At 39.0% G+C, this 12,157-nt stretch overlaps 2 protein-coding genes across 7 annotated transcripts; one reads left to right on the top strand and one right to left on the bottom strand.

Moving 5' to 3' along the window:
- LOC104749345 (F-box/kelch-repeat protein SKIP20-like) lies at window positions 1,532-3,106 on the top strand. Its single transcript, XM_010470947.2, has one exon. It carries the CDS (start codon window positions 1,686-1,688, stop codon window positions 2,970-2,972), a length of 1,287 nt encoding a protein of 428 aa, XP_010469249.1. The 5' UTR covers window positions 1,532-1,685; the 3' UTR covers window positions 2,973-3,106.
- On the bottom strand, window positions 3,029-7,743 carry LOC104749346 (cysteine protease ATG4b). Of its 6 annotated transcripts, none has more exons than XM_010470948.2 (10): window positions 7,543-7,743; window positions 6,579-6,924; window positions 5,142-5,326; window positions 4,985-5,070; window positions 4,860-4,910; window positions 4,363-4,742; window positions 3,996-4,134; window positions 3,694-3,749; window positions 3,531-3,601; window positions 3,029-3,356 (listed from the first exon to the last, which is right to left on the bottom strand). In XM_010470948.2, the coding sequence occupies exons 2-10, from the start codon at window positions 6,854-6,856 to the stop codon at window positions 3,172-3,174; spliced, it is 1,431 nt and encodes a 476-aa protein (XP_010469250.1). In that variant the 5' UTR covers window positions 6,857-6,924; window positions 7,543-7,743; the 3' UTR covers window positions 3,029-3,171. The 6 variants fall into 6 exon arrangements, with proteins under 6 accessions (XP_010469250.1, XP_010469254.1, XP_010469255.1 ...); XM_010470952.2 differs by lacking the exons at window positions 4,363-4,742; window positions 4,860-4,910; window positions 4,985-5,070; window positions 5,142-5,326 and adding exons at window positions 5,615-5,994; window positions 6,112-6,162; window positions 6,237-6,322 and having other exon boundaries at window positions 6,394-6,768; window positions 6,860-6,924; window positions 7,543-7,742; XM_010470953.2 differs by lacking the exons at window positions 4,363-4,742; window positions 4,860-4,910; window positions 4,985-5,070; window positions 5,142-5,326 and adding exons at window positions 5,615-5,994; window positions 6,112-6,162; window positions 6,237-6,322 and having other exon boundaries at window positions 6,394-6,801; window positions 6,919-6,924; window positions 7,543-7,741.

Here is a 12,157-nt window from a genome sequence, read left to right as displayed (position 1 = left end):
ACAAGCTTCACACAAGACAGATCCACCGCAAAGCCAACAAAATGCAAGAAAAAGCTCTTCAGGACCAACTTGAAAGCAACCGGAACATGCGACAAGTCACCACTGACTCACAATCAAACGAGAACAGAGCCGATGAGCTAGAATGTCGAGACATTATAACCAGATCGGGAACCTGAAACCTCCATGACCAGATCGGAGGGACGAGAGGGAGCCACCGGGGAATAGATCCACTTTCGAACATCAACAATCGGCCACCAGTCCTCCGAGATAGTTACCACGCCTGACTGGACTATCATCATCGAGAGGAAGGGACAAAGGGTGGAGACGACGAAGCTTAGGATTGACAAGGCTAGGAAGACAAACACGGACCACCTAAAACGATAAGAAAACTGGAACCAACGATGATGCTTAGAAGTTACCCATCATTGACCATCAGAAAAAAATTCTTGTGTGACGGCTAGGGCGAACGGTTCTTCGAGAGAAAGAAAAAACAACAATGATTTGGTTCTTGTCAATTGCCATCAAATTATTTCTTGCTCAGAAACAAAAAATTATATTATTTTTTAATGGACAGTAGTACTACTCGACGAATAGTAGTAATAGTAATTGTTAGTTACATGCATCCATGGTATAATTAGAACTAAACTAGTTAAACTTAACTGAAGTGGTACTTGTTATAAAAAGTTAAAACCTCGAGGATATCTAAACGTACTGTATATCTAAAGCTCTTACAAATGAGAATTACGTCACTGTCAAACTTTCACAAAAAAAATCGTTAATTCGTTTAAGGGTAACTGATATTAAAATTTTTGGATAGATACATTATTGAAGATGGTTATTAGATGATATTTATTTTTGGAAGAGGACGACGGTGCTATGGTCCATGTGTCACCGTATTGTTGATCTTCCGGATAAGAAGGAAGATAAGTCATCGTATCCACATGGACTTCTTTCTTCTAGAACCCCAATTATTTATCTAATTAATAATAACATTATTTTTGATACTTCTCGTACGATTTTTCCGAGTGAATCAAATCCTCACGGCATTTTTTCTTCACATATAACTCTAAAAAAGAAGAAAAACGAATATATAATTTTTGGATGAATATTGCGTGGTCCTCCTCCTCCTTTACTCATTTATTTGGAAGAAATGAATTATTATTATTATTACCCTTAGTCTTGGGAAAAATATATTATCGAAGGATTTGTAATTTCACATAATAACAAAACATAAAATTGCCAATTTTCGTCAACTTAGTAAATGCTTTTACATTTATCGTTTTTCTGGATTACTATATATATATTTTTATTTTATTGTGTGATGCATATTCACTGAACAGTTTTAATAGATCTGTCTAGTGTTTTAAATTTAGTGTTGTATTTTTTTGTTGTCTGTTTTCGGAAAATATCAAGAATAAAGAAATGATGATACTTATTTATTTTATTTTTTACTGAAAAAAAAAAGAAAAGATGATAATTATCATCTAGGGACCGTCTTATCTCCTCCCTTTGCTATAAAAACCCTCTGCCCAACACTTATCTTTACCCCCAATCACATCTTCTTGAGTGTCTTTTACAGTTTCCGATTTATATCAAAATCATAGAATCTTGTTGTTTCAAGAAGCTTCTTTTTTTTTAAGTCTCTTGTAAGCTTAAAGTTGTTGTTACTTAAAATTAGTTTAATAATGGGAGTGTCAAAGAAGAAATCAGGTTGGATTAAAGGAGATTTAATCCCCGGATTACCTGAGGAATTAGCTATGGAGTGTTTAGTTAGGGTTCCTTTTGAGTTTCATTCTTCCATGAAACACGTTTGCCGTTCATGGAAATGTGTTATCTCCGGTTCTTCTTTCAACAAGGAAAGGATCAGTTTCGGGAAAGCCGAGTCTCTTCTCTGTCTTGTTCAGCCTCTGACTCCATCACCGACGGTGATGATTGATGATGACTGTGGTGGTGAGAAGAAGAAAGAGGAAGAAGAAGAAGAAGGAAGCGAGTCTCAGATGATGATGATGATTCAGCACCACCAGCAGCAACCACGTGTGACTGGGACGCCACTTTACGGTTTAAGCGTTTATAACGCGACGCTTGACACGTGGCACCGCGTCGCGATTCCTGAGCGGATTCCTCTGTTCTGCGAGTGCGTTGCGGTTCAGGGCGCTGGGAAGGTGCTTTTGATCGGCGGTTGGGATCCGGAGACGTTGCAGCCTGTGAGAGATGTCTTCGTTTTGGATTTCTTCGCCGGAGAAGGAAGCGGAAGGAGGTGGAGAAGAGGGAAACCGATGTCGGCCGCGAGATCGTTCTTCGCCTGCGCGTCTGTTGGTTCGAGGAAGGTTTACGTCGCCGGAGGTCATGATGATCAGAAGAACGCTCTCCGATCGGCTGAAGTGTACGATGTTGAGAAAGACGAGTGGACGACGCTTCCTCCGATGACGGAAGGAAGAGACGAGTGCCACGGGTTTTCGATGGCGACGGATCTTGGATTTTGCGTGTTGAGCGGTTACGGAACGGAGACGCAAGGCCAGTTCCGATCCGACGGCGAGATTTACGATCCGGTCTCGAATTCCTGGTCTGTAATCGAAAATGTCTGGCCGTTTCCTGATTTAAGCCCGAGAGGTCGCACCGCCACCGCCTCGGCTGCTGCTGAACCCGCCGGGGATTTCAGAGGTTGTTGTAGGTTATGGTGTTTTATTGACAGCGAGAGACAGAGTCAGGCTCGTTGGGAAACCGAGGATGATTCGATGAAATGGAAAGTTGTTATGGAGACGATTAGGCTCCCGGTGACGACGATGACGTCGGTTTTCGCAGGAAGCTTGAGTGGCCAAGCGGTGGCAATGATTGGCGGTGGCGGTGAAGAAAGTGGGACGATGATGGTGAAGGCGACGACGGCGGAGAAGAATGGCGGGAAGTGGATCAACGTCAACACTCCCTCTGGTTTTTCGAGTCTTCCTTTTTCTTATTCTTCAATCTATGTCTAAAATACTTTTGACTTAAGAAAGTCAACGTTAATACTTAAAATAGTTATTAATACAGATAACAAAAGGGGTTTGGGTTCTTCATTATTTTATACAACATCATCAAATCTTAGTATCGATGTAAAAAGAATGGTATTTTTGATAATTGAACAAAGTCACACAATGATGAAAAAGAATGGCTAAGTAAAAAAAAAAAAAGTGTTCAAAGTAATTGCCAGTCATCTTCATGTTCCTCCTCACCAGAGAACTCTGTAGATGTCACTATGCTGCTGCTTTCTGCAATTCCGCAGTCATTCCTTCTGTGGGATTGAGTAACAGTGAAGAGAGGAGCGCCATTGGATTCTCCAGCGAGCTTTGTTGCTCGGATACAGAAATCATCAAAATCAGCTGATACAAAGTTGGAAGAGATATCAGTGTAAAGCAGCAACAAAGTATCAAATCAAACTGGAAATGGCTTAAACGAATTTGTTTATAGACTGATTGGATTCAATTTCTATAATAACTAAAAAACAAAGCCAACCGTAAACAGAATCCTGTCTATCCTTAAAAACTAGTTAATACCTTTGTCAGGGCAATAGAATCCGAGAGCTAGTGAGGGGTCAAGTGATTCCAGCGGAACATACCGGGGTGTACTGAACCACAGAACCATATTTAGTAGGAATAAGAAGTATGAATCATGTAGAGACAGAACACCAAATAAGGCAAAATAATCAATCAAACTCACTTGCAATGGTAAGACGATGTGTCAACATCTCTATTTTCCTTGTTGACTGTTACTACCTATCAACCATTACCGATAAGGCTCAATCAGTGACACTGAAATGTCAAATGAAGCACATGGACTGAGTAATATCAGTCCCCAAACTAATTAGACGATTAATGAATGAATGTGATGGGGACAATCTAAGGAAAATATGGACCACCTTAAATGTCTGAAACCTCAAATCAAAACGTGCCAGATGTAAAACACTAAAGTAATTCTTGTTTGTTTTTATGAAAGGATTTATAAGGAGTGTTGAAGAAAACCTGTTGAACATCGTGCGGATCAAGGTAGAAGCCTTTGTCTTCTTGAACTCCAACTATGTAAGTTGATGCACCTGGTTTGCCGCCCAAAATGCCGAGGCTTTGAGGGAAAGTGAAAGTGGCTATCAAAGATGGAAGGTACCTAGCAACAAAATAATAGTCTTTTCAGAAAAGATTTAGCCAAATTTGATAGTACGTCACTCAAACTCTGCTGTCATCATATCCTCTCCATAGTGTATATGTAGATTAATGAGTGTATGTAATTACAAGCCATCAATTTTTCCTTAGACTAATCGAACAGCTTCTGAGGAAGACGAAAAGTTGAATATAGTACATATCGCCTAGCAATCAGTTTGATAAAATCACAAACCTGGGGTTCACTTTGTCAAGTCCGAGAACCAGTGGCACCAAGAGAAGAATTGGCGTCCACTCAGTTTCCCCTTCTGAGAATTCCACACAACTTTTGGTGACATCTTCAATACAGAGAATTGGAGCTCCACCTCTCTCTCCATCTTCACTGCCAGAAACGATATGAACAGCCATGGAAAACGACTTGTTTTTAACATCAGTTTCTTCTCTTTTCTTCCGAACTAATGATTCCCATGATCGACAAACAGCATATGGTCCTACCCATGACCCAGCAGCCAGGCCATAAGATTCTCCAGCTAGTATAAGATTGTGAATCGAGAATGCTGAAGCCTCAGAATCACCAAAAAGTTCTAATATCCCTAAGTATTCCTCTTCAGGCGGCTGCATTTTTAAACCAAACAAGCTAACTTAAACTGGACTCATGAGAAACCAGATCTATGCTCCTTATATTGTATAATCAGTAGTTAAGGCATAGAGTGGATATCACATTTAACTAACCTCAGATTCCTTTTTCCTCCAAGACCTTCCCAGCCTTTGGAATAGCAATGCCTGTTAAAGATCTGGAAATTTAGAACATACGTGTAAAGTTTTGAATTCTCAAGCTACAATAGTAATAAGCATACCTGTGCAAAGAGCATCTGGCTGCTTCGAAGCATGCAACCCCAGTTAACATCACTAGTATAAGCTGTGTCGCCAATAGGCTCAAAACCTGTAAACTAACTTAGTGAGTAATTTGTGAAAACTTTTATGCTTGCTCGAGTTTGACGTGAATATACAAACCTCTACGATATGTCATTAGTATTAAGGATGAAAAATCTTGTCCGAATGCAGTCAAGACATGACCAGAATCTGCTTCTTCTGAGGATTCACCGTCTGAGATTTTATAACAGACACCCAGGAGCCATATCTCACTTGTACTGCTGGAAATACCGGTCCTACTCGGCCCTAATACACGCTCTTGAAATCTCCTAATTGCCCCACTAGCCATAGAAGCTGTTTTTAAAATNAAGGTACCTAGCAACAAAATAATAGTCTTTTCAGAAAAGATTTAGCCAAATTTGATAGTACGTCACTCAAACTCTGCTGTCATCATATCCTCTCCATAGTGTATATGTAGATTAATGAGTGTATGTAATTACAAGCCATCAATTTTTCCTTAGACAAATGGAACATCTTCTGAGGAAGACGAAAAGTTGAATTCATGACATCTATAGTACATATCGCCTAGCAATCAGTTTGATAAAATCACAAACCTGGGGTTCACTTTGTCAAGCCCGAGAACCAGTGGCACCAAGAGAAGAATTGGCGACCACTCAGTTTCTCCTTCTGAGAATTCCACACAAGTTTTGGTGACATCTTCAATACAGAGAATTGGAGCTCCACCTCTCTCTCCATCTTCACTGCCAGAAACGATATGAACAGCCATGGAAAACGACTTATTTTTAACATCAGTTTCTTCTCTTTTCTTCCGAATTAATGATTCCCATGATCGACAAACAGCATATGGTCCTACCCATGACCCAGCAGCCAGGCCATAAGATTCTCCAGCTAGTATAAGATTGTGAATCGAGAATGCTGAAGCCTCAGAATCACCAAAAAGTTCTAATATCCCTAAGTATTCCTCTTCAGGCGGCTGCATTTTTAAACCAAACAAGCTAACTTAAACTGGACTCATGAGAAACCAGATCTATGCTCCTTATATTGTATAATCAGTAGTTAAGGCATAGAGTGGATATCACATTTAACTAACCTCAGATTCCTTTTTCCTCCAAGACCTTCCCAGCCTTTGGAATAGCAATGCCTGTTAAAGATCTGGAAATTTAGAACATACGTGTAAAGTTTTGAATTCTCAAGCTACAATAGTAATAAGCATACCTGTGCAAAGAGCATCTGGCTGCTTCGAAGCATGCAACCCCAGTTAACATCACTAGTATAAGCTGTGTCGCCAATAGGCTCAAAACCTGTAAACTAACTTAGTGAGTAATTTGTGAAAACTTTTATGCTTGCTCGAGTTTGACGTGAATATACAAACCTCTACGATATGTCATTAGTATTAAGGATGAAAAATCTTGTCCGAATGCAGTCAAGACATGACCAGAATCTGCTTCTTCTGAGGATTCACCGTCTGAGATTTTATAACAGACACCCAGGAGCCATATCTCACTTGTACTGCTGGAAATACCGGTCCTACTCGGCCCTAATACACGCTCTTGAAATCTCCTAATTGCCCCACTAGCCATAGAAGCTGTTTTTAAAATTACTGTCCAACCGTTATGTGTGGTGCAATCTGGCTTATGCTCGGAAGTTGAAGCTTCCTTAGACTGTTGAGAAACGGGGGAGGAAGATGCAACCACATCCGGGCATAACGTCAAGTTTGAATTGTTATCACTAGATGCTGAATCTGAAACTAGAGATGTCCGGGATATATCACGCTTTTCACCTGTGCTTGATGAAGAACAATTCGAAGGAACAAATCTATCACATATAGCCTTCATTACCTAGACATTAAACACCACATGCAACATATCTGTCTCTCAAAAAAACCCAGAGAATCTACCTTTGTCTGCAATAAGAGATAAAAAAAAATATAGATCAAGTTAACATTGAACCGACTTAGCTCTAACAATTTCGTTCACAAAGTAAGCTAAAGCACAACAATCCCCTCAAGGATTATATCTTCTATTATCCCATAATTCAACAGGTTTATATCAGCCCAGAACTTTGATCCCTAAGTTTGTTCTGACTCACTATTACACCCCATTTCAATATGCCCCAAATCTTTCTTAATTCGAATTTAGGAATCAAAGAGAATCTAATAAACACAACAATTACGATAAAAGCGTCAAAGGTGCTCGAATCCGATAAGCAAAATCCCAAAATTGAACAATCTACCAAAAAAATTATACAAATTTGAGACCAAAACATGCAATAACTCAAGACCGCTGACGCAATTTTCCCCTGGCGGATCTACAGTAATCACAATTGATCAATCAGTCAACTATAAATTTGGTAACTCAATTCTCGCATACACAAAAAAAAAAGAATAAAAAGAAGCAGAAGGATCAAAAGGAACAAGAATATGAGCTCGATTAACCACTGAACAAACGCACAGAGTTTCATAATCCGATCCGAAGAGAACGACAACTTTTCGAATTTCTAGCAGAGTATAAAGATGGATCACCTGATAAAATCGTTTACGCTGACTAGATACGACGGAGATAAGACCTCCGGCGACGAAGACGAGAGCGAGAGTGCGAATTGAGGGAGACGAAGTTTGAATTGCCGAAGAACGATTTCGTGTTACCCTCAAGAAATAAAATTTCGTCCTCTCTCTCTCTCTCTCTCTCCTCTTTTCTTTTACGTAATTACGTAATTATCTTAAGCTTCGAATATGGATGATTACATTTTTGATATAAATAAAAAAATAATAATTAAAAGAGTGAATTACCATAATCAAAGAAACACACAACCCATTTCAGGTAATACAAAGTAATGGGTTTTATTTGATTGGGCCGGTTCAACAATATAAAGCCCATCTATGTTTAATAACGGTTTATAGGAAATAATCATTCGCAATAACTGTTATACCCTTTTAAGCAGATTTATTGCTTTCTGCGGATAAATTTCAAAATCCTCAAAAAAGGAAAACTGCAACTGCCGCTCTTTCTCCGTTACGTCTTCTTCTTTTTACTATCTCTCTCTGCCACTGACTGATTCATCATCATCATCATCATCATCATCATCATCATCATCATTATATTCTTCCTTTTTAATTGATTTGGTTTCTTAGAAGTTTATGCATCAAAACTCGAATCATTCCGGTCTATTACCATGTCTTCCGTCAAGAAGGTACATTCGATCAGAGTCTTCATGACTTCTTTTCAATCATCTTTACGGCTTTTATGTTTTCGTATATGTTCTTAGGTTTCTCTGGTTCCTTATCAGGGTTCCGATCGGGTTGAAATCAGGAGATCTCTCAGAATGTTAAAAAAACAGGTCGGGGAATTGGAGAAATTGGAATCTCCGGATCAGTTGAGTAAGGACAAGCCTGTCTTCATCAAGCGCAGTATCCTTTTCATTGTTACAGATGCAAAGTCTTTTTTTTTTTTCTTTTTTTTTCTTACTTAATCTTCCACAATTCATTAGATATTCTTGTTTCTTTTGTTTTCACATGAGTGAGTCTTGTTAAGAAGATGAAGTTAGTTCAGGTTTGTATATTGCTTATACAAAAAAAAAAAATCTGCATTTTAGGGCTATTGGTTGAATAAGTTGTTTCTTGTAGACAGAGAAATGTGGAAATGGTATTGCAGCAGATGAAGATATCGAACCAGGAGATTTTATCATCGAATATGTTGGGGAAGGTGATGTTATATCATTGTTGCTTCTCTTTACTTGTATATTTCTCTGCTTACCTATTTATCTTCTTGTAAATCCAATTGATATCACTGTAGTTATCGACGAAAATATTTGTCAAGAAAGGCTTTGGAAGTTGAAGCAGGTCGAGACAAATTTTTATTTGTGTCAGATATACTGGAACATGGTGATTGATGCTACTCATAAGGGGAATAAATCAAGATATATCAATCACAGCTGCGATCCTAATGCAGAGATGCAGAAATGGTTTGTTTATTAGTATTGCTCATCATCTTCTGTTCAGTACGTACAGTTGGGAAAAAGTTATCTGTATAATGGTCTCCCTTTGTTTTCCAATAGGATAATTGATGGAGAGACAAGAATCGGCATATTTGCTACCCGTTTCATAAACAAAGGCGAGGAGTTGACCTACGATTACCAGTAAGAACATATATTTTCTTGCATCCACCAACAATACCTTATATTGTGCATATTATTGGATACTATTGTCTTTTATAAAGTACTTGATGACAAGTAATAAGTTGTGATACTAAGAAAGATAGCAGATTTGTGCAGTTTGGTGCAGATCAAGATTGCTACTGCGGTCCAGTTGATTGCAGAAAAAAACTGGGTGCAAAACCTAATAAAGCTAAGAAGACAACTGTGGAAGCAGATGTGAAACCAGTGGCATGTAAAGTGACTTTGAATAAGCCCAAGGTAAAAATTGAAACTGAAGTCTATCTGGAAGAGAAGCTTGCATATATATAGATGCTCTTGTTGAATCGTTTTGAGTTAATGTCTCATGATCATAGTTTTGTAACTATTTCGAACTTATTCATCCTGTTATGTGGCATGTATAAACATTAACTTATTATATGGTCATATACATCTGGTTAGGTGAAAAAGCGAGGTAGACGCGTTGCCGGTTAGTATTAATTATATGGCTCTATTTTCGACAAAGCATCTCGATCGATTCAGAGGTATGAGACAAAAATTTGGATGCGTCAGGAAAATCTTGGATCAACAGAAGCCAAAGAATAATATGTTCCCGTAACTGCATTGGTGTGGTGATCTGTTTAGCACGTCCCACGAAGCAGAGGTATAAGCACAATAAGCAAGGGCATCAAGGCTCAGAAAGCATTCATATTGCAATATAAACGAAAGGCTCAGTAGCATGTATTTTGTTTGTTAATTAAGGTGTAGTTTTTTGACAATAATACATAGTCGACATTTTCAGGTGTTTTGGCATCATTACACAATACGATGAGTTTTCAAGAAAACACTTGGTATCCACTTGACTTATTTGTTCACCACCTTCTATCTCATTTTACGAAATCTAATAGACAAAATATATACTTGTTCCAGGTCAAGTATGAGGATGGTGTCACCGAGATTGTCAACATGTCCAGAGAAGTTTGGAAGATCGTAAATGTTTGATATTGCTCCAATTAATAAGTCTGATTTCATTCCCAACATTTGAATTACACTTGAATTGTGAAGAAATAGTTTTGAACCGGGGTGTATCTGCTATTGTAACCAACCAAACTCTGTCGGTTGGCAAATAGATTTTGACTTGATTGTTGTATGTAATGTATGTATCCAACTCGAATCAGTAGTTCAACAGTAGTGTACATATGTGGAATCTTTTAGACCAAAGAAAAAGAAATGTATTTTGGACTTTACACCGGGTTTTGGTTATTTAGTGACAAAACAAAAACCACTACCCGGTCTGAGGACTATATTAACCAATTACCGGTTTGTTCTGTCTGTGATTGCCAGATGATTAAGCACGTGATCCTCCTGGGCTAGCTAGTAGTGTCCGTTGTTGCGGTTGTTGATAGCCACGGTCCGATGACCGACAGTGTGGATTGGCTTTGCCGGTGGTAGGTGATGTGGGGCCCGCTCACCTACCTAATTATTATATTTTATTTAAGAAAAAATATATACATTAGTTGGAAAAAATAAGAAAATTATGAAAACATGTTGAGAGATTTCAAACTCTTAGAACTTTATAATTTATTTTATAATTATTATCCTTTGACAAAAAGTTCAATAATTAGAAAGGAAAATAATAGTATGTTTGAAACATTTTATTTGTATCGTAGCAACTTTGGAAAAGCAAACTGTGATAGTATAATACTAAATACTAATATTTTTTTTTTGGTGGGGATAAATACTAATATTTTTGATAAATATTGAAGATATTTGAATAACAAATTTCAATAATAATTTAGGCATCCCGAAAAGTTTGGGTGGAGCAAAGACAAAAATCTTCTCGTTTGTTCAGGACAGATTGCAACAAGGGCTAGTGGGTGGCCGACTAGATTGTTGTCAAAAGGTGGCAAGGAGGTTATGATCAAGTCCGTGGCTACGGCTGTTCCTACTTTCGTAATGTCATGTTTTCGATTACCAAAGACGGTCAAGAGGAAATTGACTAGTGCAATTTCGAATTTTTGGTGGAGCTCGTCTAGTCAGTCACGAGGGCTTCACTGGGTGGCGTGGGATAGATTATGTAATGGCAAAGACGCAGGGGGGTTGGGTTTCCGGTGCTTAGATGATTATAACACAGCTCTGCTGGCGAAACAGTTGTGGCGTTTAATCACTGTACCGGATTCTCTTTTTGCACGTATTTTTAAAGGTCGCTACTATTGACATTCTGATCCACTGGATCCAATTAAATCTTACTCGCCCTCTTATGGGTGGTGGAGTATAGTTTCTGCTCGCTCTCTGGTTAACAAAGGACTTATTAAACCGGTAGGCTCAGGGGATTCCATTTCTGTATGGACTGACCCCTGGATCCCTGCTCAATCCCCGAGACCAGCTTTGAGCACAGGGCCGTCTTCTGACCCTCTGCTCCGCGTTTCAAATCTCATTGACAGGAGCTCTAATTCCTGGGACATGGCTCAGCTTACGGCTACGTTTGTACCGGAAGATGTGGCCATAATTTCTGCCTTACCATTGCGACAGCCGGATAAACCGGATCTTTTGGGATGGCATTTTACCAAGTCTGGTAAATACTCGGTCAAGTCAGGGTACCATGTTCTTCGCTCGAATATATCGGATTCTACTAAGTCAACAATATTGGGACCAGATATTATACCCCTTCAGGCCTTGGTGTGGAAGCTCCGGTGTCCACCAAAACTTCGTCATTTTTTGTGGCAAGTTCTATCGGGTTGTGTGGCGGTTACTGCTAATCTAAGGCGACGTGGTCTGAGCTGTGACGCGGTGTGTGGTCTATGTGGTTCACAGGAGGAGACGATTAATCATACTCTCTTTGAATGCCCGCCAGCTCGCCAGGTTTGGGCTTTGTCGGCATTTCCGACTGCCCTAAGTGTTTTCCCAACGGAATCCGTTTTCACGAATATGGATTTCCTTTTTTGGCGTTTTAAGAATGTATCCACACAGGACTTATATTCCTGGATTTTGTGGTATATTTGGAAAGC

The sequence above is a fragment of the Camelina sativa genome, chromosome 16, assembly GCF_000633955.1.
Source record: "Camelina sativa cultivar DH55 chromosome 16, Cs, whole genome shotgun sequence".
NCBI classification, from domain to species: Eukaryota; Viridiplantae; Streptophyta; class Magnoliopsida; order Brassicales; family Brassicaceae; genus Camelina; species Camelina sativa.
This window is presented reverse-complemented; position numbering and strand designations above follow the sequence as displayed.